The sequence below is a fragment of the Bactrocera oleae genome, chromosome 2 (assembly GCF_042242935.1).
Source record: "Bactrocera oleae isolate idBacOlea1 chromosome 2, idBacOlea1, whole genome shotgun sequence".
In the NCBI taxonomy this organism is placed as follows: Eukaryota; Metazoa; Arthropoda; class Insecta; order Diptera; family Tephritidae; genus Bactrocera; species Bactrocera oleae.
The window spans coordinates 2,857,389-2,883,128 of record NC_091536.1 but is presented as its reverse complement, the minus strand read 5'-3'; the positions used below and the strand labels follow the sequence as shown (position 1 = coordinate 2,883,128).

At 35.6% G+C, this 25,740-nt stretch overlaps 9 protein-coding genes and 1 long non-coding RNA gene across 14 annotated transcripts in view; 6 read left to right on the top strand and 4 right to left on the bottom strand.

Moving 5' to 3' along the window:
* The window catches only part of Gld (Glucose dehydrogenase), a 35,920-nt gene extending 34,190 nt beyond the window's left edge, over window positions 1–1,730 (top strand). Inside the window, exon 6 of the mRNA XM_014242134.3 lies at window positions 9–1,730. Coding sequence (XP_014097609.1) covers window positions 9–821 — 813 coding nt within the window. The 3' untranslated portion in view covers window positions 822–1,730. The remainder of the gene's footprint in view (window positions 1–8) is intronic.
* A 1,060-nt stretch (window positions 1,731–2,790) lies between these two features.
* Window positions 2,791–3,731, top strand: LOC106622906 (general odorant-binding protein 84a). 3 transcript variants are annotated; one of them, XM_036373914.2, is made up of 5 exons: window positions 2,801–2,884; window positions 2,968–3,137; window positions 3,219–3,280; window positions 3,346–3,472; window positions 3,557–3,731. In XM_036373914.2, the coding sequence occupies exons 2-5, from the start codon at window positions 2,972–2,974 to the stop codon at window positions 3,649–3,651; spliced, it is 450 nt and encodes a 149-aa protein (XP_036229807.1). In that variant the 5' UTR covers window positions 2,801–2,884; window positions 2,968–2,971; the 3' UTR covers window positions 3,652–3,731. The 3 variants fall into 3 exon arrangements, with proteins under 3 accessions (XP_014097722.1, XP_036229807.1, XP_036229806.1); XM_036373913.2 differs by having other exon boundaries at window positions 2,838–2,912; XM_014242247.3 differs by having other exon boundaries at window positions 2,791–3,137.
* Dtwd2 (DTW domain containing 2) lies at window positions 3,510–4,864 on the bottom strand. The gene is made up of 2 exons (XM_014242210.3): window positions 4,692–4,864; window positions 3,510–4,637 (listed from the first exon to the last, which is right to left on the bottom strand). Exons 1-2 carry the CDS (start codon window positions 4,820–4,822, stop codon window positions 3,887–3,889), a joined length of 882 nt encoding a protein of 293 aa, XP_014097685.1. The 5' UTR covers window positions 4,823–4,864; the 3' UTR covers window positions 3,510–3,886.
* A 372-nt stretch (window positions 4,865–5,236) lies between these two features.
* LOC106622836 (serine/threonine-protein kinase 16) lies at window positions 5,237–6,731 on the top strand. Of its 2 annotated transcripts, XM_014242158.3 has the most exons (4): window positions 5,237–5,348; window positions 5,408–5,569; window positions 5,628–6,222; window positions 6,281–6,731. In XM_014242158.3, exons 1-4 carry the CDS (start codon window positions 5,254–5,256, stop codon window positions 6,530–6,532), a joined length of 1,104 nt encoding a protein of 367 aa, XP_014097633.2. In that variant the 5' UTR covers window positions 5,237–5,253; the 3' UTR covers window positions 6,533–6,731. The 2 variants fall into 2 exon arrangements, with proteins under 2 accessions (XP_014097633.2, XP_014097640.1); XM_014242165.3 differs by having other exon boundaries at window positions 5,263–5,569.
* LOC106622889 (G patch domain-containing protein 11) lies at window positions 6,669–8,010 on the bottom strand. Its single transcript, XM_014242222.3, has 3 exons — window positions 7,662–8,010; window positions 7,136–7,603; window positions 6,669–7,080 (listed from the first exon to the last, which is right to left on the bottom strand). Exons 1-3 carry the CDS (start codon window positions 7,703–7,705, stop codon window positions 6,774–6,776), a joined length of 819 nt encoding a protein of 272 aa, XP_014097697.1. The 5' UTR covers window positions 7,706–8,010; the 3' UTR covers window positions 6,669–6,773.
* Window positions 8,011–8,358: 348 nt separating this feature from the next.
* On the top strand, window positions 8,359–11,325 carry Noc3 (Nucleolar complex protein 3). Its single transcript, XM_014242122.3, has 5 exons — window positions 8,359–8,463; window positions 8,581–9,505; window positions 9,573–10,272; window positions 10,342–10,962; window positions 11,020–11,325. The coding sequence occupies exons 1-5, from the start codon at window positions 8,455–8,457 to the stop codon at window positions 11,252–11,254; spliced, it is 2,490 nt and encodes an 829-aa protein (XP_014097597.1). The 5' UTR covers window positions 8,359–8,454; the 3' UTR covers window positions 11,255–11,325.
* LOC106622851 (uncharacterized) lies at window positions 11,320–12,792 on the bottom strand. The gene is made up of 2 exons (XM_014242175.3): window positions 12,604–12,792; window positions 11,320–12,552 (listed from the first exon to the last, which is right to left on the bottom strand). Exons 1-2 carry the CDS (start codon window positions 12,625–12,627, stop codon window positions 11,515–11,517), a joined length of 1,062 nt encoding a protein of 353 aa, XP_014097650.2. The 5' UTR covers window positions 12,628–12,792; the 3' UTR covers window positions 11,320–11,514.
* Window positions 12,793–13,036: 244 nt separating this feature from the next.
* LOC138856286 (uncharacterized) lies at window positions 13,037–14,153 on the top strand. Its single transcript, XR_011395451.1, has 2 exons — window positions 13,037–13,081; window positions 13,156–14,153. It is a non-coding gene; the product is annotated as an uncharacterized lncRNA (long non-coding RNA).
* On the bottom strand, window positions 13,714–20,671 carry LOC106621890 (modular serine protease). Of its 2 annotated transcripts, XR_011395449.1 has the most exons (8): window positions 20,415–20,671; window positions 19,222–19,507; window positions 18,643–19,163; window positions 18,430–18,571; window positions 18,126–18,364; window positions 16,236–16,371; window positions 14,136–16,184; window positions 13,714–14,071 (listed from the first exon to the last, which is right to left on the bottom strand). XR_011395449.1 is itself a non-coding variant. In XM_036373754.2 (7 exons), exons 1-7 carry the CDS (start codon window positions 20,506–20,508, stop codon window positions 15,671–15,673), a joined length of 1,932 nt encoding a protein of 643 aa, XP_036229647.1. In that variant the 5' UTR covers window positions 20,509–20,671; the 3' UTR covers window positions 13,714–15,670. The 2 variants fall into 2 exon arrangements, 1 of the variants encoding a protein (XP_036229647.1); XM_036373754.2 differs by having other exon boundaries at window positions 13,714–16,184.
* A 1,761-nt stretch (window positions 20,672–22,432) lies between these two features.
* On the top strand, window positions 22,433–24,667 carry brv3 (brivido-3). Its single transcript, XM_014240921.3, has one exon. The coding sequence runs from the start codon at window positions 22,529–22,531 to the stop codon at window positions 24,665–24,667; it is 2,139 nt and encodes a 712-aa protein (XP_014096396.2). The 5' UTR covers window positions 22,433–22,528.
* The last annotated feature ends 1,073 nt before the right edge of the window (window positions 24,668–25,740 follow it).

Sequence of the window (25,740 nt, the reverse complement as noted above, 5' to 3'; positions counted from 1 at the left end):
TGACATAGGTAAACGTACGCCCCATACACAATCTTCCCGGTGTTGGCAAAAATTTACATAATCACGTCGCCTACTTCACCAACTTCTTTATCGATGACACAGACACGGCACCGCTAAATTGGGCCACTGCTATGGAATATTTACTCTTTCGCGATGGTCTTATGTCCGGCACAGGCATATCGGATGTCACCGCCAAAGTGCATACACGCTACGCCGATGAACCGAATGTGCCCGATTTACAACTGTACTTCAGCGGCTACGCGGCCAGTTGTTCGCGTACTGGTCAAGTGGGCGAACTGCTTTCCAACAACATGCGTTCCATACAGGTTTTCCCCGCAGTATTGCATCCCAAATCGCGTGGTTCCATTACGCTTGCCACCACTGATCCGCTAGCACCGCCGCGTATCATCGCCAATTATCTTACCGATGATCGCGACGTGAAAACACTCATTGAAGGTATAAAAGTCGCAATTAAACTGTCGCAGACAACACCGCTCAAGCAGTATGGTATGCGCGTGGACAAGACACTGGCAACGGGCTGCGAAACGTTAACTTTCGGCACGGATGCGTATTGGGAATGTGCAGTACGACGCGACACTGGACCGGAAAATCATCAAGCCGGTTCTTGTAAAATGGGTCCCGCGAACGATCGGATGGCCGTGGTGGATCATGAGCTGCGCGTACATGGCGTGCGGGGGTTGCGTGTCATGGATACGTCCATAATGCCACAGGTAACATCTGGAAACACGCATGCGCCTGCGGTTATGATCGCCGAGAAGGGTGCGTACATGGTGAAGCGTGCATGGGGTGCCAAAGTTTGACGGCTAGACGCAACATGGACGCTGCATAGAGTAATTTAGTAAAGAAAACATCAGAAAACCATTTACTTTAATAAGAATTTTGTTGACAAAGATAGAAAAAATACAAAGCAAATTCAAAAAAAAAAATCATTAAAAACTAAAAAAGATAGTAGAAAAATCTACAAAATAAAATTTTATTATTAAAGTAATTATTTTAAAATTAAAAAGATATTTATTAGTATAAAAACCATTATTTAAACACATTTCCTGTCAAACTTCCTAACTTCACATTAGGTAACTCAATCCATTTATGTAATTTAATATTCGATCTAAACTAGAAACTATTTGGTGAATCACTCACGAACTCTCTGCCGCGCTTCATCGTTGCCTGACCACATTTAATACACTCTCGCACACTTCTAAGTATATACACACTAAAGAATACACTTTATAACCTTTATTGTTAGTATAACTCCTCGCTTCAATACCAACCAACTGCACCTTAATTTAATTCATCGAATAATTAACAGTTATATTTTATTTTGAGAAAAATATAAAAATAAAATTCTCTGCAAATTTTATATAAAAGGTCTCAATATAACATATAATTGCAAATATTTAAAATCAAATTGTTTATATTGTTCTGAGGAGTAATTAATAATATTAATCAAATCCAAAACATTTTAAACTAGGATTGCATTATGTTTAAAAGAACTATCTGTATGTATTTGTATCAACTATATTTTCGTTGTATATTTCCGATATGAAAAACTTATATTTATTATTACAATATTTGATAATTTAAACAATATATCTGAACAATTTCTTTCTTGACTTAGTAGAATGGAATGCGTGTTCTTACTTGTATGAAACACCTTGTATGTGTAGCAGATTATATAAATAAATAAATAAATATATGTTTATGTTGAATATTTTGTATCTTATAAACTGCGGTACGATGATTAATGAAGACTGGCGATAATGTCATCAGTATGCTTAATAAAACCTAAAAGCACGATAACACTCTAGATAAAATTTAGAAACCACCTCAAAAATTCTTAGTTTAAATAATGGACCTAATCAATATACAGTAGCAGAGCGAAAACAAGATATTTCACGATTTCTCAAAAATTCATAGCTGGTCTGATTATCTGAGTCCGACGAAAATTAATTACCTCCCCAAGATCCTATATTTGTGTAGTTACGCTTAATTTCCAAAAAGTCGAAAACTGAAACTTTGGAAGCTTGCCAAACAAGAAAGTCATACCACCAGATACCGCTCGATTTTCGAGCTACAGTGGTCACCAGTTGAAAAAACATAGTTTTGAGAAAAGGGTATTTGAAGTTTTACACTCTAGTTCCAGAGCACCCGATAACCCGTTTTAGACTAGTTTACAGTCATTTTGTAGTTAAGGGATGTAGGGGTCAAACTACCATCATATACTAAAATGACAAAATTAGCTGTACGTGATGGAAAATTTTTGAATTCAAATTCATAATCAGGACACCTCAAATACCCCCACAGACCTCTTAGCACATCAGTCGCAAATGTTTCCTTCAGATTTGTTGAATAGTGTTATAGAATAACTCGAAAAGTATTTGTCGGATTTACTTCAAATTTAAAGAAATATTTTTATGATATTTGACTTTAAAAAAAGTTTTAAAAAATCGATTTTTTCGTAAATTCTGACTAACCCTATTCTTATCCTTATGCGAATTCGAATGCATAATGAACAAATTAAAAGTATGTAGGCACTAGTGTATTTAATAGAAAAATATATATATTAAGACACAACTAGGTCTATGCCTAATATTATTTATTTACATACCGGATTACTATTACATTAAAAATCTAAATCATTGCGCATTGTATTGTTGCAGTAATTTTAAATAAGCAATTACCACGTGAAGTGCAATAATATTATCACAACAATAAAATATAATTGACTTAATCAACTGAATACACGCTTCCATACAATACAACAATACTATATTTAAATTGTTCACACTTCACTGGCTGACCCATAAGACGCATAAGCTTCCGGAGTTGCGCGTTAGTGCTTCCACGTCCAAAGCTTTAGAAAGTAATTAAAAAACTCTAGAGAATAATGAGTAATTGTAATGTACTTGTGACGTTACCGTTTACGATAATGCTGCTTTATTGTAGCATTATGATGTCGGTACAGGATCGCGCCAAGGATAATGGTGACATTTTTGTGCAACACAAGGAGCAGCGGGAATGTGTTGCACCAATTATTGTCCAATCTAATGGCAGCTTCAGCAGTGAGGGCACGGATGTGATGCATATATGCAATAATAGTTTTTCCATACCAAACGGTGAGCGCGCACTACCGAAAAAAAATGTATTTTCATAAGAAAACATATTACAACTACAAGTATTTTCTATATTCTATCCAGATTATATTGTGCAATTCAATACGAATGGCGCCCTGTCAGATACAGTTGACAAAACGGGCATGGTAAAATAGCTTTACATACATACATATGTATAAAGAAACAAATATAATTTTCACCCGATATTTAGTGTTTCATACGATGCTACTTTGAAAAAGCATCGTTGATTAAAAACTGGCAATTGAATAGGGACTTGATAATGCAAACTATGTGGCCGATAAAAGCAGATTCAATTGAGTTTTGTGAACTAGAATCAAGTAAGACGTTACTAATAACATACAAAATTCAACACTGTTTTAGTTTTATACACATACATATATATTTAAATGACTCCATTCTAGAACAAGAAATGAACGCTTGTGTACGTAGTTATGCCATCGCAAAATGTTTGATGAAACGTGGTTTTGAAGATACCTGCAATCATACTGTTGCCTAAAGTAGATTTCAAACTAATTAGAAATTACAGATGTTAATTTATTAATGGCAATGCAATGCAATAAAAACTTTGATTAGCTATTTTCTATGTTTTTTTCGTTTAATTTAGTATAGCTTGGTAAATATATTAATTTATAAACTAGCAATGTCAAATTTAATAAATGCATTATTTCTTCATATGTAACATGTAAGTATAGTATTTTTCTAAAGTGATTTCGCATCAGTTATGCCCACTTTCACGTTTTTTGTTGCTGCTGTTGCATTGTTGCATCGATTCTATTTGCCACATTCTCTTCGGACGCCTCGGGTCTACAGATTGTGCTGTAATTGAGCAAACGATTCAGGCGCTTGCCAATTTGTTTGGGATATTGTTGATTTTTTATGCGAAACTCTTTCGACTGATGTTCGACAGCTCCATTATCTAACTGGTACTTGCATAACGTATGTAGCGGACGTACTAATAATTGTCGCAGCTCACTACGTTGCTCCAAAATGGATAGAGCTTGTGCAGCAGTTTCAAGAGTACTGAGGCAGCCTTCGGTGGGTTGTGTACGTATAATGTAATCACTATTGCCCGCAGCTATGAGTTTTACTTGTCGCATGCGATGTAGTATGGGACTACTGGCGTAAATAGCTTTTGCTTGCGGCCAGGTACCATCGATAAGCACTAATGTAAAATGTGCATCTTCAGACGGTTCTGTTATCTGTGAGCATAGATTTTCTATAGGCACAGAATCTTTACTGGGATAGAGGAGTAAAGAATTTGGCGAGTTTAATATTGGTTCAAGCTCAGTTTGATTTTTCGGAGATGGAAAACGCTTTCCCTTATATACCACACATTTTCCAGGTGTTACACCAAGTTGTAACATTAAGGCTGTGCGCAACGAACGTTTCTCTTCGGCAGGATGTTGGAGTATAACTATAGAAGAATTAATGTCAATTGGTGGATTTGGTAATGATTGACACCAACAGACTACAGCTGGTCGCCTGTAAATGTTTGCCATTTAATTGTATACGTCTTGAATTAGGGATATAACTTACTTGCAATTATCACATTTATCACGCCTGTCTGGGGGATCCAAACGTATGCCAAATAAATCTTCACAACATTCTTCCAACATCGGATTAGAATTTTCCATTATAAATTTGCCGAAAAATAACTTTTTTACCATACAAATTAAAGAACTGTTCAAAACGGCTCAAACATAAACAGCTGTTCGGTACACAGGGTGAACGAAAACAATTAAATGTGAAGAACTAATCGCAAATAGATGGTAACTTGAGTGGAAAATATCATTTCGGTTATATCAAAATCGGTTAAAGCAAAAAATATTGAGGCATCAACACCCCTAGCTTGCAACAGTTTCTTTATTGTATCGCACCAATTTTACACTTTGTTCAACAAAATTATAATTGTAAGACGTGTAAAATATTCTTGGATTAGATAATGAGATAAATGAATGAACTAAATTACTCCTTAATACTGCAAATAGCTGTTTTAGGTAATGAAGTAATCCACTATGGCTTTAATTCAGAACTATAATTTTCCTTATACTGTTAACCCTGTGTTAATATTATGACAGCTGCCATTGGTCAGCAGCTGATGATTTTCCTAAAGAAAAACAGTGTTTATTTTTTTCTAACGAGATTTATTATCGCCAATCTAAGCTGGTTTAAATTGTGCTTTTCTTGTTTTTTGTAAAAAAATTAATATTTATTTTTACAGTAGGTAGTCAAAATTTTCCATTTATTTTTAGAGTTATTTGCTATACTTCGCTTACACCAAAAGTAGTCCATAAATACAATATGAATAGCTTAGGATGGGCCTTAATCATGAAAAGAGGTTGTCTCTTCTGCTCCAAAGAGACGGTAAACATTAAAGGAACAAAATATATTATACGCGATCGACTGGCTCAAGGGTAAGTTGAAAAAATGTTTAATATTCTTATCTAATATTGATGTATGGTATTCTTACAGTGGTTTCAGTTTGATCGATCTAGCAGAGAATGCCACAACGCACAAACTGTATGCGGTTAAGCGTATAACTTGTCATAGCATAGATGATCAAAATATAGCCTTGCGTGAGATTGAACATTGTAGACGTATAGATTCAGAAAATGTAATTAAAGTAATAGACTATGAGCTGAAAGGATCTGCGGATATTGTAATCAACACGACGAGTGACCTATACATTGTACTGCCATACTATAAGAACGCTTCACTGGCAGATCATCTAAGTATGCGTGCACGCAAAGACGATCATATGCCAGAGGCGCAAATTTTGCAAGTATTTCTGGGTATCTGCAATGGTTTAAGAGCGGTGCACGAAGCTAAACCAGTGCCGTTGGCACATCGAGACCTGAAGACAGCAAACATATGTTTGTCTGACACTTTTGAACCGATAATTGTAGACTTGGGTTCTATGACGGAAGCTCGTTTGCAAATCTGTGGACAGAATGAAGCGCAACGACTGCAAGACGAAGCAGAGGAGCGCAGTTCAATCGTGTATCGTGCACCAGAACTGTTCTCAGTCAAGTCCTATTCCACGATTGATGAACGTACAGATATTTGGGTTAGAAATACATTTATTTAAAAGTCTGAATAAGATATTAATTTTGTACCTCTTACAGAGCCTTGGTTGTGTTCTTTATGCAATGTGCTTCTTTCATTGTCCCTTTGATTCGGTCTATGAAAAAGGTGATAGTGTTGCGCTGGCGGTGTTGAGCGGTAACATCAACATTCCTGAAAGTTCCATTTATTCCGATGATATGCACGATTTAATTAAATATATGTTGCGTATGGATCCTATGGAACGACCCTTTATATATAGTGTAATTGAAAAAACCCAAGATTTAATACATAAGCTTGATGGTCGTGTTTAGCTAAATATAACGTATGTTTTTAATTTTTGCTTTTTAAAAAATGTGAATGCTATTTTGACGAAATTATTGCATTTTATGAACACATTTTTGTATGATGATGAACAATTTGAACATTTATAGAAAATGAATTTAGAAATTTTAGCTTAAAGTAATTTTCTATATTTCTTAAAATATGGTAAATAAAATAACATTAAGTCGACATTATCCCGTTAACTTATTTGATTATGGTTGAAAAAGTTAATTAGTGTTCGTCTCGCAATTCTCCCGGACAATTGCTGTTCATATCATCTTGATTTTTGTAACGTACCCCACACCAAAAACAGAATTTGTATGATGTGCGCAAATAACTGGTAAGCATTTCCACTTTCTCCGCGGAGGAAAATTCTTCCTCATTATCCTCAACTACATCGTTTGCGTTTGTTTCGCAGACTGCTTCGTTCAAATCTTCCTCATTTACGTTTTCATTGCGTTCTGGCCAAAACCAACTAAGCTCGGCTTCTTTGATGCCGTTCTCTAGGTCTAGTGTTTCACATGATAACTGACAGTGTCTGAAATTTTACGTTATTGTGAAGCATTGTAACTTTTGGTTAAACTTTTACTAACTTTAAGGCTCCAATTGCAAATCGCTCGTCGGCTTTCTCCTGTGCGCGCTTACGAAATTGTTCTACCGTTACGGTTTCACCTCCAACGAGACGATTTCGCAGCTGTTGTTCTCGTTTTTGTTGCCGACGTTCGGCTAAATCACGTAATGCTGTTTCACGGCCTAGGCCTCCCCTATCAGATTTTATGCTGATACTAATTGGCTCAATAAGGCGCGTTTCTGTTTCATTACCAGATATTTTCTTACCAAGTGCTTGTCCCGGTTTATAGCCCATTTTAGCAAGCATCTGAAAGCCCTTGTTCTGATTCTCTATAGGCTTTTTGAGAGATTCTGCCAATGTTATATTGTTCACAATTCCCTTGCGCGCCATGCTATCTTGCTTTTGACGTTTAATATGTTCCTTTTTCTTCTCCTCCAATGAAATCTGCCTCTTTTTATTGGGTTGTTGTACAAGGCTAGGTCGAACGTCTCTGTATGATTAGTTTAGTAAGATTTTCAATTTATGAACATATTTGAAACATGCCTTACCCGCAAAGGAACTTGTCCGACATATAATCATCTTCGTCAGACATTATTAAAATTATTAAATATTGATTTAAAAGTACTTGCAATTAGAAAGATTGGATTTCTCTCAGCTAATCGCGGTTGCCACACTCTTCTTCAAGACTAAACGTCAGATTTTTGTAGACTAATTCAAATTGTTTTGTTTTTCAATGTACAAGGTTGGTTGATTTCAACATCGTGAAACATTTTTCTCCGACGGAATATAGCAGATATCTAGTGTAACAATGTATATTGTGTTTTCTTATCAATACTCTAGAGATCGATGTATTCGCACGCATAATTTATTACAATTATATATTTGCCTAAAACAAAATTAAAAAAATTTTTTTATTGCATCACCCTTAATTTACTTCAGTTATCTATTTCTGATATTAAAGATGCAAAAGAGAATAGGTTGGCAACTTTAAAGATAAATTGAACATCTGATTTGATTTTGTTTACAAATTGAACTGTTATAACAGCTGTTCATAAAGTAGATGCCACTGAATTAAAAAAAGTTTATATTTACCGTTCTCATATTTTGAAATTTAGAATCGATTTGATTTATAGATTAACTTTGAAAACAAGTACTGCTATTGTTATTATTTTGTAAAATTTTGAATTATAAGCAGTAATTTATTACTTCGATATCGTTTCCTTTTTTTATTTTGAACGACATTTACTCATTACACAGTGGTAGCATTATAGCGTCAACTACAGTACACGTGCGATTGTCTTCGATTCAATAATTACTTTAAATAAGTAATTTGTATATAAAATGGGCACGGTTTGTAAATAATATATAAGCACTGTTACGGTGGTTGTATTTTCTACTCTGATAATGCACTGCAAACCCTCATTTAATTTAAAACCGAAACAATATTAACAACATTCAAATTTACAGAAAAAGGTGAAGATTAGTGCGGTGAAACGCAGTGCACATCTCAAATCTAAGAAGACTCCACTTACCAAACAACAACAACACAAATTGGCTCAGCAGAAAGCGGCTAAGGATCGAAAACAAAATATATTCAGACAGAAGGCGAAAAAACGTGAACAATTGCCGCAAAATCGAAAACAAAAGGGTGATATTTACAATGACCCCCTTGATAATGAGGGTGATGATTTGGATCCATCTGAATTGGTTAATAACATATCGGATATGTTGGACGGTGATGATTTGGAATATTTGCATGAAAAAGGTTTAAATAAGCAACGTAAACGAAAAAATGCAACTGACGTTGCAGAAGTAAAGGAATCCGTGGGTTTAGAAAAGGCTTACACAAACAAAGCCGTTGTGGACAATGAAAAGAAAAAAGTCAAAGTCAATTTATTGCCTATAAAAAGTCGTGATGGCCAAATCATTACGCGCACCGCTGAAGTAGACTACATACCAAAACCAAAGATTAAACGTGGTGAGGAAGAGGACGACGGAGCAGAAGGAGAGGAGGATGAGATTGACGACGATGAAGAGAACGTTGTTTATGAAGACAGTGATGATGATGTAGTAAATGATATTGGCGAAGGAAGTGCTCTACCTGAGCCCGAAAAAAAACTGATTTCCACGACTGATTTGCTTATTGCGCGTCAACAGGAAATAGAGCGTCAAAAATATCGTATAGGTATAATATGTTCTGGTCTACTTGAAAAACCAGAAGACAAAATGCGAAATTTTAATGCTTTATATGAGCTGATGGAAGAAACAAATACAGCCGGTACACCAAATCTGATAACAGTACGAAAATTGGCAATACTCTCGGTGACGGAAATATTCAAAGACATTTTGCCTGAATATCGCGTAGGACAGGTGGACACGAAAATGCAAACTGGTGCGTAATTTTGAATTACTTTGAACCGTATTCGTTTAATGTATGATTTATGTATTAAACTCTTTAGTTCGCAAAGCTACTTTAGAACGTGTTACATATGAAAACGCGCTGCTTCAACAATTTAAAAAATTCTTGCAAAAACTTGAGAAACTTACAGCTATAGTGAACAAACGTGGACAGGGACGTGTAACTTCACAGGCTATTAAAATGGCTGAGGTGGCTGTACAAAGTATGTGTGAAATACTCAACGCGCATCCATATTTTAATTATGTACAAAATGTTGCACAACTCTTGGTCTATATGTTAAACTGTAACTATGAGAATATGCGTGAAACAATTAATAAGTGTTTCCGCACCTTTTTCGCCAATGACAAGAAGTTAGATATGACACTGTTCATTGTGAGACGCATAAACCACCTTATAAAGTCTAAACTACCAAATGTGCACGTTGAGTGTATTACTTGCTTACTAGCGCTTAAGATAAAAAATGTCAATTTAGATGCTGAGAAAGAGAACGAGTTGAAACAAAAAAAATTGGAGGCGCACAGGCAGCGTTTGATGAGCTTATCAAAGAAAGAGCGCAAACGACGGAAGAAATTGGCTGAAGTCACCAGAGAGTTGGATGAAACCCGTGCCGAAGAGAACAAGCAAACAAAACTTTACAAACTAACAGAAATAACTAAAATGGTGTTTACAATTTATTTCCGAGTTTTGAAAAACGATCCAACTTCGAAGGTGCTGAGTGCCATTTTAGAGGGCTTAGCAGAGTGAGTACGCGGATATTTGTTTTTTAAGTTATCTAATAAATCTTTTTTTATTATGGAATTATCCAATAGGTTTGCACATGTCATCAATTTAGACTTTTTCTCTGACCTTATCGATGTGCTGAATCGCATATTAGAAGAAATGGATCTTGGTTACCGTGAACAATTGCATTGCATAAAAACGATTTTCGTAATACTCTCAGGCCAGGGTGAAGTGCTGAATATTGATCCAATACGTTTCTACCAGCACTTCTATAAAAATATGCTTACTGTGAATGCGGGAAAAAATCATGAAGACTTCCGCATCATACTCGGTACTTTAAATGAAGTTTTGGTGAAAAGAAGACGCAATATGAGCCAGCAACGTTTAATGGCGTTTATAAAACGTTTGCTTATGCTTAGTCTGCATTTATTGCATCATGGTACACTAGCTACCCTTGGCACAATAAAAACAACTTTCCAATTAACATCTGTATTAGACGTGTTACTGGATACGGACACTAGCGTTGGATCAGGTAATTATGATCCAGAATTGGAGGATCCAGAGTATTGTAATGCTTCAAACACGGCGCTATATGAGTTGACCATACTGTCTCGCCATTACCATCCAACGGTGCGTAAAATGTCTATGCACATTGCCAATGGGGTGCCAGCATCTGGAGAAGGGGCCTTGTCACCAGAAATTGGCAAACTGTGAGTATTAGAAGAAGTTTTAAGTTTATTTTTTGTAATTATATTTTTTTGTTTTAGGTCCTCTCATGAGCTCTACGATCAGTTTAACAGCACACAAATGGTGTTCAACCCAGTTATACCGGTGCCGAAGAAGACTGATCCAAAATTTAAAAAAGGCAGACAGCAATTTTTCAATTCTGATTTCAAGCAATTTTGCAAAAGCTTTTTGGAAAGTGAAGCGTTGCCGAAAAAAACAAAAAATAAAGGTTATCCAAATTTTAATTTTTACGATGCTCTTGTCAACAATTGTTAGCTTATATTAGTATAATTAAAAAAGGTGTTTTTTAATTTACAAAAAAATAAAAAATGTTGGCAATATTATAAGGTTATAGATTGATTCAGTTCACTTCAATTTCATTTATTGTTAAGTGTGTCAAAATAAAATAGGCGTATTCCTACCATTGATTGGGTAAATTCCTTCAAAATACAGTTATAAAAATAAATGAACATTTTACGGGATAAACACTGACTCATTCGTTATATACCGGCTAATGATTGTAATGGGAAAAGTTGTCAAAAGAAATTTGGTAATTGTCCATGATTATGAAATAGTGCTTCTTCCAAACAGATAAAAAGCCTATTGCCATAACGGTACTCGAGCGCTATGGACGAAATTTCATCCACAAGGAAAAGGAATTGAGTTTCGCCTTGGTCATCGGTACATACTTTGCTGTCTGCAATAATCCAGTGATCGGTACGCAATTTCGATATATGCAAACGGATTTGCAACAAAAATTTCATTGGATCATTTATAATCCCAGTGTATATTACACTGTAACAATATAAGCGCCCAGCACTTGCCTGTAAAGGATACATCGATACACTGCCTAGAGCGGACATTCGTCCAACACAATCCTGCAAACACCCAAATGCAAACGCATCTTCACAAAGTATATTTATATACGTGTTATTGTGATTCATGCTATAGAAAAGGGGCGTGGCTTTTTTCTGCTTTTGATATTTCTCAATTGCGTTGAGAATCACTGAACGCATAAATTGGAATGCCTCTTTTGTTATTGGACTATTATTCGCTAATGTTATTTCTGCCACAATTAATTCTTTTCCAGTTGTTGTTTTAGAATTTTGTTGAGTCTCCGAGTCCATGAGCATTTGTAATAAGCATATCTCTGTACGAAACTGTACGGCTAGGTCGTACAACATACCAGACAGAGCAGGTATCTGGGGAATATTTGCATTGCCTTCGAGAGAGTACTTGTTGGGCAAGGTTTTAATTGTGGATTCAATTTTATTAACTGCCATTTGAACTGCAGCACGCTGAGCTTCCCTTTCACGTTGTCGTAGACGTTTCCTCTGCTTTTTCGATAAACCGGCTGTATTAGTTGTACTATTTGTTGATGACACATCCGCTATGCCATAGCCAGGCAAATTCGTTGGGAGGTGCGTACCATGCATTATTTCAAAGCTACTTTTGCACGGTAAAAGTGTTTTTACAAACGCTAGGTCCAACAATTCGTTGGCACTTGCAAATCGTTCTTGGTTAATGCCTATACCCCAGTTTTGAGATTCTACGTCAACATTTTTTTGTTGTGACTGAAATAAAAAATTTATAACTAATGAAACTACAATGTTTAGATCACTTACCTTTTTCTTCTGCGAGAAATTCATAATTTGTGATTAAGTGTTAAACTTTGAAATAGAAAGATAGCGATCACTTTTACAAAAAAAATGTGGATAACTTTGTAGGCATGCTGCGCAAAAATTTCTTTTAAATTTGTTTTTGTCGAATAAACGTTATTTTCAATTACTATTCACAATAAGTTCTGGTAAACTTTACCGAAAGCAAGAGTCTTGATTAGTTTCTAAACAAAACATGAAATGATAGATGGAAGCTTTTTTGTCGTTCATTACCATTAAATATAATATAATGCATATTTGCATTCATAAATAAGTTAACGCGAGTAGCTCCTCCGCAACAAAAAAGTCGCTTGTGACCTAAGTCAGAGTTCTACCGGTCTGTATCAGCTCACTCGGTACACGGTTTTGCGTCACTGACTGTTTGAACTATTAGTTTTAAGCTTACTCAGATTTAAGTTCTCAGTTCTGTAAAGTAACTTACCAGGTGTAGTAACGATCACACTTAATAAACAAAATAAACAAAAATTAACGAAACTTATTACTTTACACGTATTACAGAAAAAGTGGATAATAACATTTAAATTTTCGAATACAATGTAAATATTCCGGCCTTAAATGGGAATGTAAGTGCCGAAACCGCACACATTCATAAAGGTATTAGAAAGGACGGTAAATGTATAGTAAAATGATAATTTGTTTAATCGTTTAGTTTGACGCATATATGAGAAATTCGTGATTGGATTTTTTAAATTTTTTTAAAAATTTTTATATACAGTGAACCAACAAAAAAAAAAACTTGTACTGAGAGAGGCTTTGACTTTGAAGGAACCTTTCTCTTAAATGATTTCAGCTTTTACGCTGTCGCTAACACCAAGGAGTTGGAGAAAGTTGGCATTGCAAAATCCACCCTCAAACTGTACGGAACTTTTTGGTTTCACCTAATTTGAAAGCATAAGCACAGGCTGCATTGTGTGGAGTTTCGTGCAATAGAAGCAAAAGAGGTGCAGTGGGAGCAAATGGCATCGGTACCCTTCTTTTCATCGAAGAAAGTATGCAAAAAATGGCCTACTAGGCAGTGTTAAAATATAATTTGGCTTCATCAGCAGTTAAACTCAATTTATATGATGGCTACTACTTTATTCATGATAATGATCTGAAGCATTCTGCATTAGTGGTTAAAAACGTGGAGCTACCCAATAACCGGTCTGGTTATCATCTTGCTGGAACCAAACGCTAGAAAGGGATACGTCCTCGGCGCAGTTCTGGCTAAAAAAAAACTCATTCTACACCTTTAAAGAACGGTGCTCATTGATCGTTACTTTTACACCGTTTTCTTAAAGGAAGTATGTCCTGACCATACACCTTGATGAAAGTGCACCGCACAGTGTCGTTCTGGGTAAAGTTCCGTCTCGTAGATTATTTCTGCCAAAAAAGTTATTACGGTTTGTTTTTGTAGCACGATTCGTACGCCACCCTGTATATAAATATATGTTTAACACATTTTGCACCCATTTTTTTATTAACTTATTAAAAATTACACTGTACACATCGAAAAATTTATGTTTTAATTCGCACATCCATACTGCACTGGCGGCCTTCGCCCGCGGTTTAAAAAAAACTCTGATCGATCCAATACCGAGGTGTCTATAGTTCTTTTGTGTGCAGTAAAGAGGTTGACGCGAAAGAACATGTACCAAGTGTGTTTATTTTTTGATTATTTTGTTTTATTTTTGACGAAAAAAACATAAAAAGAAAAAATTGAAAAATTGACTTTTAAAACAATAAAAAAATTTAATTTTCGCGGCCTCCTTCGTTGGGGGCCTATACTATACATTTGCCGAAAGGACATAGGATATTTTATTAAAAATATTATGGCGGGTGAAAAAATCAATTTTGGCAGATATGATTGTTTGAAAACAAATTTGAAAAAATTTATTTGTTGATTTTCAAAAGTTTTAAGATCTAGCGAAACAAAAAGTCTGTCCAAACGTTCGTCAAGGGCACGTACACAAAAGCTTCAGTTAGATTTGTCAATTCGGATTTTCCCTTTTTCTGTGGACGTAATTTATATCTAACACTATCCTGGACGTAGAGTGTTGACAAGTGATTTTCTTATTTTTAAAATATTTTTTTAACTTCATAACTATTTCGGTATAAAAGTAAAGGTTTAGGAGTAAAGAAAATCGTGTTTATTGAATCAACTTTTTAATAGATATAAATATGAAAATCTATTATATTAATTTTGGCACTTTTTATATCGAAATAAAGTATTTTTTCTTAAAGGAAAAGAAACGAAATTTTGGCAACCGACTAACATATGTGAAAGGTATAGACAGTCGTTGCACAAAGGACAAAAATACCGTAGACAAACAGTCAAAATTTGACAAAAGTATTGAGAAAATCTTCTGGTTTATGCAATTTGTCAACTTCTTGTGCGACGACGGACTGGGCTAAATCAACTCAGCTCATCATGCTTATGTATATATTTTATAGAATCTTCGACGTTTCCTTCTGGGTATTACAAACTTCGTGGCAAACTGAATATACCCTGTTCAGGGTATAATTATTGCGACGCTGCATGTTATTTATGATTTTTGTTTTTTAATTAGAAATTTCTTTTTGTGGCTCTAAAAAGTTTATCGAACTATTCAAGTATTACGTATAAATATAATATTTATACATACATATTTAAAATGTTTTTTTTTATATAAATTTTTTTTTATATATGGCAAAAGTAGCAAAAAAGTTAAAAGTAAAATTTATATATTTAAGACGGCAATGGAAAGGCATTTATATATGTATGTATGCCGTTCAAAAGGCAGACTACTTTTCATGTCAAAAGCCATCTTATTTTGAGCTTTCACAGTTTTGACAAACTTTCTTATTAGAGTTCTTAGTAAGAAAATAAAGCTTTTAATAAATCAATTTAAAAACATATACAAATTAATGCATCATTGTTGTACACATGTGTTTATCATTACTCTAAATTCTGTTGTATCTATGTAAAAATATTGTTTGAGTACAAAAATCTTATATCTTAACAGTAGATTATTTCCTAAATATTACGCTAAATTTACGACGTAACATATTCTGCCTCGCCATCTATGCCTAGCTTTATTTCTTCATAGTATTGCACATTCGTAAGCGCTATAAGGCTGTCTCTGCCGCAATTGCTTTTGCCTAATGGAGCGTGACTTATTACTCCTAGCAAATAATATCGTCCATGGGTATATCTGACGAATCCACCACCGCTATCGCCTCGACAAATATCGCCTGATGTTCCTTTGCGCACAACGCAAAACTTATCAGTCGGCAAATCATACTGTTTATCATTGCTGCTTAACCGCTCGATGCATCTGTAGTAGGAGAGCGTAGTTACTTCCACTTTCTGAAAGACGTCGACATTATTACTGCTCTCAGTGGGACCCCAGCCGACTATGAAACCATCCATGCCATTTTCCACTGTGGCAGCAGCCAAAATGTGATTTTCAAAGCAAATTGGTTTCACAGAATGATCGAATGTAATCGGCTTCTGTAAGGTGATAATCGCCATATCACCGTTATAGTTATCTCCGGAACCTGTGTACCTAAAAAGACACAATCACTTTTTGCTCTACACTTTTGTTAATTTAACTCACTTTTTTGGAATATATACATTTGTGACATCGATACCATCAGCGCTGATGTACGAGTTTGCCATCTTTGCTGGAGACACTTTGAAACGCCAATTTTCGTACTGTTTTAAATTGGCTTCATCATAGACGCAATGGGCGGCTTTATACAGAAAAATAGAACACGAAATTATATACAAATGTATGTATATATGGGTATGCACATAATTGAATACATACATATATATGTACAATAAATCGGACACATACTTGTATGTATGTATTGTATATACACATTTTATGTATATGAGTTTAATACTTATATTCTGATAAAATATCTAATGCCTCCTTTTGAGATTTAAATGTCCATAATGAAGTAAAAAGAAACAAAGTCGGGTGATTACCTGCAGCAGTCTAATAACCGAGACCGAGATTTTGTTCACATCGTTTGCAGTTTGGGTAAATTCGTATGCGAAGTAGGTTAAGGAATTTATAAAATTTAATCTTGAGCTATTTAGTTGGTAGAAATGTTTTTATAATTTATAATTTGGATTTTCAAATCTGACAAAAGTACTACTTTGATTGATGAGATGTGAACTCTCACTTAGGACAGAGCAATTTTCTTAACTGAATTATGCTTTCTATCCTACAAGCCACCTATCAGCTAAATTACCGGTTAATCATCCAACAGCGCTACCAGAGATGTACCATATGTTAACTCTTTGACTGTTCTGTGCACCACATATGATTCACAGACGTTGACATTTAACCGCTTGTGCATTATATGAGGTGCACAATTTGTCTTGCTCTTGTGACTCGGAGCGTACAGGTGATGCTTTTTTTAAGGAAACCATTTACAGTGTTAACAGAGATAACTGTAAATATGCAAGATTAAACCAATAAAAAAGGTTTTTTAAAAATTAAAATATAAATAATAACATGTTTAAAAACTATTTCATAAATCTAAAAGTTATTTAAATAAAAAAGATGAACAATTTTATTATATTCTATACTGTATAAAAAAAAAAAGAAAACAAAATTTAAAAAACTTTTAATGCACTTCATTAAAGCACGATAAACAGTATGGTACATTTTATAGAAACTTCTTTAGCCTTTGAGATAGCATTATTTGTATTGAGATTTCCGGCCAGTTTTTTACAAGTATAACAGCCAACACATCTTTTCCGTACAATTTTCTCATCATCATTTCGAGGAATCTCGCCGAGTTCGTGAGCGGTTTTTCTTGCTTTTTTTGAAGTAATAGGCTCTCTTTTCTTGCAGGGCTGTGGTAATATATCATTTGGTCAAAAGGTGAATTTCACCATTAACTCGGTTCTCCTTCGCGTTTTTTCCCCAGTTTCTTACATATTTCGACCATGAAAAGTTGCAATCATTGTTATTTCTTTCTTGTCCTGATATTTGATTACTCTAATTCCTGTTGAACTTACTGCCCCTGCGATATCGTTTTTTTTTATTTTCATTGCTTTTGATTGCGTCAATCCAGCCCTGTTTAGCAATCAATAATTGGGGATTGCTTAAATTTATGGTTAATTCAGATTAAATCGATGCAAATTGATTTAATAGATTAAAAATTTTGATATTTTTTGTTCATAATATTAGACTGACGGCAGATACCGGGACGGGTGTATGATATATAAATTATTGTCTCGACTACCGTTAAATTTTAACCTTTAACTTCTCCCCAGAACCGGCAATGTCAATGCAAATAATGGAATATGTATTTTGAATAATCAAACAGCTGCTCAGAGGCAACTTAAATTGCAGAACATCGTTTTGACAATGGATAAGACCTCGAACTTCTCTGTTCAATATATACATTTTTATACGAAAACCGAATTTCGAAATAGCAAAATCTGATCATAACTTTAGTATTTCCTTATTCATTTAACAATTTACCTGTCACAACGAGGCGATCAGAAACTATGGACCCGCCACAAACACGCTTAAAATCCTTTTCGTTTAGGTTGATATAAATGCCAACATGCCACGGAGCCTCAACAATTTTAATTTCTATGCCATTGCGTGAATATGGCGTCGACAGTTGTTGCACATGCCCACATTTTATTTCGCATGGTGTCCTCGGCTGATTCCAATTGTATTTATTTGTACAGCGTAAAGTGGTTTTTTGGGGTACACTAAAATGGCAAAAACATATTTAATAAAGTGACGGAGAATGATGAAATATGAATGGTCTACTCACTCCTTTTGCTGATATCCTGTTGCACAATCGATTCTAGCAATAGTGTTTGGTCTGATTTTTTCACATACCACAGGCGCATTATCGAAGAAGCAAGTGGCCACGGTAGATTTATCCGCATGTAGCATCCCCGCATCACAATATTCTATGAATAAACAAAACATTTCATATGTACATGTCCGTGATTTTCTAGCAACACTTTTAAAATTTACTCACCGCGACTGATGCAGACTGGCAGCCTTTTGTGCCAACCGTTGCTTGTGCAAAGCAACATACCGTCTTCGTCTAAAATATAGCCAGGTTGACATGCAAATTTAATAAGCATATTTGTTGGCACATCCGAACCGACGGCGATACTTGTACCGAAGTTTGCATTCGTGATTATTGCATTTACAATATTGGCGGGTATTTGACACTTCTTTTCAATTTTTAGAGTTGTTGGTGTTGTAGGCGTCTCCGTTGCTTTCGGCGTTGGTCGTACGTTGGAACCTTTCTTTCGTATACCACCGCATAGAGCGTATGATTCGTCCGAACCGTCGTGACACTCTGCGGTGCCATTACAGGCGGCTTTACCCTCTATACAGGCACCGTAGGCGCATCTATGAGCGAAGGACTGGCATGTAAATGGTGCACATTTTTCCAAGGTTTCGTCTTCTCCTTCCGGGCAGTCTCGTATGCCATCACATAACTTATCACTATCTATACATAGACCATTGTTACACTGCATTTTCGAGTCACTGAAATATTAGAAAGCTAATTCCCGTGACCGTTGACTAAAGTTTTGTAAGTATTTACCCACATTGACCGCGTATCGCCAAGTTCAATTCGATACTCGTCATTTGACATATGGTTGGCAATTCGTCCGAGTTATCTGCACAGTCCCGTTTTTTATTGCAACGATTTTCGCCCGTAATACAAGCTCCATAGGCACAACGAAATGCGAAAGACGGACATGTTGAATTGCCGTAGCAGTTTTCTATAGTTTCATCCGAACCATCGGCACAATTAATTATACCATCGCAGAGATATTCACTGTCTAAACACTCGCCGTTGTCACAGCTCCAATCGCATCCTGTGTTCTCTAAAGTTATTGAATAAAGCGGGAGTTATTCCGGGAACTAATTGAAGAACTAATAGGGGAGACTATAAACTTTGGAAAATGTCGGTAGATAGATGAAATTGAAAGATTGCGTTCATAGTATATGGTACATATATATGTTGAGCTAAAATCAAAAGATAACCGGATCAATCTGCCATATAACTTAAGAGCATTAAGTTTTGAATTTTTCTATTGTAGAGGAGTGTACTATAAACTCGCATTCATCATAGAAGAACCTTTACAAACATTTTTTATATGCCAAAAAATACTCAGTTTTCAAAGTGGTATTGGTTGTACAGATATCAGTGACACCTTTAAAGAGGGTGTAAAACTTTGAAATCCAGCATTTAAATAACGAATTGCATTTAGCGAACTTTTTCTTGAACTTACGGAAGAGTATTGCTTCTGGTCACATATGGTAAAATGAAATGAAGCTGTATTTTTTAAATAATCGAATATGAGATAAGGGAGACTAACAAGATCCCATAATTACTTTCTTTTAATTTAGTTGGAAATCTTAACTTGGGCTGTCGTAAAAGTTCCTTTGAATTCAGAAAGTTACGCAAAAGCGCAGTCGACGCGGCGATAATGCTGAGGCAGAGGAAGAAACCAGTAGCTACGCTCTAAAATTTTAGTCTGTAAGTGCAATTTGTTTATGAAGAGAGACATGTATACATATGTATGTACATATGTGCTATTAAGACTCTCTTAAATCTTTTTACAAATTGCAATAATTTGTGATTTACACAAATGAGTCAAGTCGGTTTGTTTAAAAATAAATTACAAAATTCTAAGATTGCGCCACTTTTTTCATAAATTTCATAAATAGATTAAGAACAAGATATCACGCACAAGCCAAAGCTTTTCTATTTTCTTAAGTTTTACTTACGAAGCTGACGGCCGCCGATAATTGACAAGAACACTATCAAATATATATTCAAATGATTATTGAATGAAAAATCAACAACAACAGAGTCCAGCATAATTTACAACTTAAATTACAACTGCTCAGTGATGTATGTATGTCGCCTCTTTGGAGCTTAACACTGTTGTTTCTCAGTGTTTATGTCTATCGCACGATAACTTTGAACAGCGCTTCGAAATCGTCACTTGAGACATCATCGAGATCTCGAATGCTACTAAAGCCGTCAGATTGAGCTCAGTTTCATTCTCAAGTGTACGAAAGCCGATGTATGGAGATAGATATGTAACAACACACATATGTCGCTTGATAAGCGGCGATATAATTATTAGTTAAGAGAGACCGAGGTCAGAATGTGCGAATGCAAATAACTGAGAAATTTTCTCTTTCTTGTAAGTGTTTTTGTTTTGATAATCGAAAATTGAGATTCTAAACGTTTTGAATCACTTGAAACACATCTTATAAAGCAGAAAAGTAAATGAATATACTTAGGCCGACCAAATGATATGTTACAAGCTCAGATCGTTATAAAAATAAAACCATACAATATTTTTTAAAAAAGTTAATTTCATTTTATAATATATACTATTTTAAGTGATCGTTGTGCAAATTTTTATTCGAAAAAGTCACATTTTGCTTTCACGCAAGCCCTCAAACGATTCGGCCATTGATCAATAACAACACGCACAATTTCTATTGATATTGACGACGCTGCCAAAAAATTTTTGAGCCTCTCGAAATTTATGTGATATATTCGACAGGTCATGTTCTCCTACTCTGATCACAATTTGTAGTTCAATGGATTCAAATTTGGACTTCCAGCCGACCTATCATCGGCTATGAAACTAGGAATATTGCTTTTATGTGGAGATCATCTTTAATAAGTCTTGACATTGATCTGGTCGATATATCCATTTCCCATGACATAATTTTCTGTTTTCAAGGGCGATTTCTGCGAATATGTGCGCGAACAATTTTTTATGGCTGAAATTTTTCTACCGATTTTCTTTCTGTCATAAACTGCCGCGTTTGGAAAGAACGATCAACAGCAAGCATTCTCAAAATATTAAGTTTTTTGAGAAGCTCATAAGTTTCACTTGCGCTTTTTCCACACTTCTCTAAATCAATCACCGCAATAAAAATTCTTTAACTCCCCACTCCTTTGGTTAAAGCCGTAAGTAGATATATGTATGAGTAGACACAGCATTAAAATTATAATAAAATAAGAAAAAACGTTAACTTCGGTATAATACCCAAATACAGAAGCTTCCTTAGGTTAGGTTAGGTTAGGTTAGAGGGTCCGTTGTGGTACCCAAAACTCCTATGAGCCGGATCAATAGACCCTTACATGCCGACAAAGCGCTTTGTGTCTATGACAAACTTGTTGAGACGGCCTATATCCGTTTCGGCCAAATCTTCTGGTCCGCTAAAAGTGTGATTGCCGAGATGTTTCATTCTCAGCCTAGCAAAAGCCGGACAGTGGAGGAGAAAGTGCAGAAGCTTCCTTACAAGCAATTAATTTCGATCGTTCACTTTAAATGACAGCTATATGCTATAGTGGTCCGATATCGGCAACTCAGCTCGCCATGCTGATCATCTACCCGTATACTTGTATGTATATGTTGTAAGGTCTCCGACGTTTCCTTCTGGGTGTTACAATACATACGTCGTGGTAAACTTAATATACCCTGTTCAGGGTATAAAATATGTTACATCTCGCTACGCGACTTTTATTAAAATTGTAAGATATTGACCAGTTGTATGATATTTGACCAGAAGTTACATTAGTGTTGTGTTGCAATTATATTTCATTGAACTTCTCAGGCGTGTATATGTAAGAAAACGCAGAGCTGCATAGGCGTAAGCGATTTCACATTGTAGAAAACTCCAAGTCTTTACATACATATGTATGTAAGTAACTAAAAGAATGATTGACATAAAAGTACTTAATTGACATTATACATATATTCGCATGGAGTTACAATTCTTAATAACTTTGAAAATTTGTATTCTTAAAATCCAAATAAAATCAATTTTATCAAATAAATACAATTTTCGAAGTATTGACCTGCTGCACCAACATGCAAGCGCCGCGTAAAATGTATATTCTCTTCGGAGTGTCTATCTTCATTGTGGTGTGGTGTCTGATTCTCATCATTTGCCTATCCGGTTTTTCGCATGAATCACGAAAGTTTCGCGCGATACTCTTTGTAATTGTTGTCGTGATACTCTTTCACTGCCTCATCGGAGACTTCATAAAATTTCTCGGATACGCGTGCTATTCGGCATTACGTAAGAAACCCGCTGTACAAGAGGGTCCTGACGTAGGTCGTTCTTCGATCACCTACAATTACGATGAGGATGCACTTGTGCGCTTACAGTTAGCCAGCCACGAGGCGGCAATGTACACAACACCTTCGCATTATAACGAATCGCTGAATCTCAAATACAAACAAATCATCAACGAGCTGCGCTTGTATGGATTGTATTTCGTATTACTATTGCTTTTAGTGGTGGGCTCACGCAACTATCAAGCTTACTATAATACGGAAACGTTAAAAACGGTGCTACAAGAAAAACGTTTGGATGCGATTGGACTTTATTATGTGAATACTTTAGATGATGTTTACGAATATATAAGACGTATTGTAATTGGAGCTTTCAACCAGGGACGCGACTACAATGAGAACGTGATAGAGGAGCCTGGCTGGATACAATATAATATCGCCAAGCTTCTAAGCGTAGTGCGGCTCCGGCAAGTACGACGCGAAAAACCGTATATTGGTTTGAGTGCACCAGATTTCGATGATAAAAATTTCATGCCCCGTTGGCAGTTGCCTTACGAGCAGTTACACTATATTTCTAAGTATATACATACTTACGGCCCTTGGTTAGCGGGTCAAATGGATTGGAGTATATTTACTCCCACTCATCATCAGGGCAAGTTGCATACGTACGCTGAGAATAATGGCTATGCAACATTTCTATCACGCGATCTAAATAATAGTCTCAAAATACTGGATTATCTGGAGAAAGCTCATTGGTTTGATGCCCGCACCGCCGCCGTTTTCATCGACTTCACGCTCTACAATGCCGATTCGAATTTATTTAGTGTCTGCACAATTTTGTTGGAGTACACACCGTTCGGAAACGTGCTCTCACATGTTGATGTTCAGAGCGTTGGACTGTTGTTGAATGTGGACAATTTGCCTGCCGTTTTCTTGATAACATTTCTGCTATACCTTTTTACATTAATTTATTTTATCAAGCATCTGGTTTTGAATTTACTGTACAAGACGAAAATGTCCGCTTCGCCATGGAATTGTGTGGACGGTATTATAGTTCTACTAAATATATTTATAATCATTTTGATTATTGTACGTGAGACTAAAATATCGACGTTGATGTCAGAATTCGAGGAGTCGATGAAACTGGAGTTTATAGATTTCCGTGTGCCGGCAAGTATTGATTATTTATCAAATTTGACTATTGGATTTCTTATTTGCTTGACCACCGTACGTCTGTGGAAGGTTTTTCAGTTCGCCAAACCGTTTCGTGTCTTCACACGCACCTTGTATCATGCGCGGTGGGCACTACTCACACTCTTGGTAATCATCGCCATTTGGCTATTTGCTTTTGGCATCAGCTCCTACATAATAAATGGCAATGACACCGAAAATTTCACACATCTCTTAAAGAGCTTCACCGCATCCATGAGTTACTCATTTGGTTTCAGCAGCACTGTTAGCCCGTATGATCTCGGCTACGGTGGGCTCACACTAGGCTTCATTTTGTATGCTTTGCTAATGTTCGTCATTGCCATTGTGCTGCTTAATCTTTTTATTATCCTAATCTGTGACTTTTTTTCGGAAAACAAAAGTACACCGGAAGATGATGAGGCGAAAGAGTTGAGTTTTCTTCAATTTCTCAGAGTTGAATATGGCGGTTGTGGGCGTTGGTGTAAGCATACGTTGTGTAGTTGTTGTGTGAAGCGTATTTATACCACGGAGAGGGGAGATGTTAAGGAAGGCATTGAGAAGTCTGTACTGAAAACAGAGAAAAACTTAGAGAAACGTAAACTGGCAGGCCGTGAAGACAAAGGTCCTCCCTACGGGCGACAGTTAAGAGATCTCAATCAAGTGCGTGCAATGGCGCGAAAGTTGAGCGCACAGGTGGCGCTATTACGAAGATACCAACGTTGGCAACAACGTAATCCATAACCTCCATTTTTGTTATTACATTCTCTGTATTAGTTGATTAGTAACAATAAAAATTATGGAATTTATTTTTCCGTTTGTTTTTATGAACTGAGAGACATTTATTTAACTAAGATTTTTTATGCAGCCGCTCTTCTTAAATAATAGTTTGAGAGTCATTATTATAAGCAAAAATGTTACAGATAAAATTGTGACACCCTATGTGAAGCGAACTGTCAAACTTTCATAGCAATGGCAAACAAAGTCTCATTCATGACGTCTGCTGTTTTTATCAAATGCACACTTCCAAAAAGGTAACGGTACGAAATTGAAATCCTTGTTTTATCAGTAATGGTTTATTTGGGTAATAGACTTTTACCTAGATTAATATTGAGATTTTTTAGTATTGTTTGTAACGTTTTACTTACATATACTCTTGAACTGATAAAACTACAGTCCTCTCCGAAAGGAAATACTGTAGAGAATAAAATCAGGACCATATATATTTTGAAAACTCTTGATAAAGGTTAATGTATTGTATTTTCGGCTTAAATGGAAGATTCTTTAATCCTATGCGTAAAGGTATCAATGCGTAGAAACAAATTACTTATGCTATATAAGTTGTGAAATAGAATCCTTCCAAATCGTTATTTTCATACTTATTTCATAATCCTCAAGAGACGCTGAATGGATGCCGAAAATTTTGCTAGCTACGCGTGTATCAGCATAGAGTATCAGATTAGGCTAGAAGTTGCCAATGTGATCATTCGGATATCGATTTTTTCCAAAAATTTCGTAAACTGTAATTAATCAGTCGAAAAAGATGTAATGTCTTGACTAAACTTTGCAATATATGTTAATTATCGTTTATAAACATCATGTAGGTTAGTATAGGTTATACTGGCTATCTGCCATGCCATAAATTGATCTACAGGTCTTTTGTAATGCCAGATATTCAGTTTAGTACGAGCTGACGTTTACGTCGTACAGGACGTCAACGCTTTGACGAAATTTAATAAAGACTTGATATCTAATTCTGTTACTTCATCCAATTTCTTTAAACTGGCAACAACCGTATTGCAGTCTTTTCGAGACCA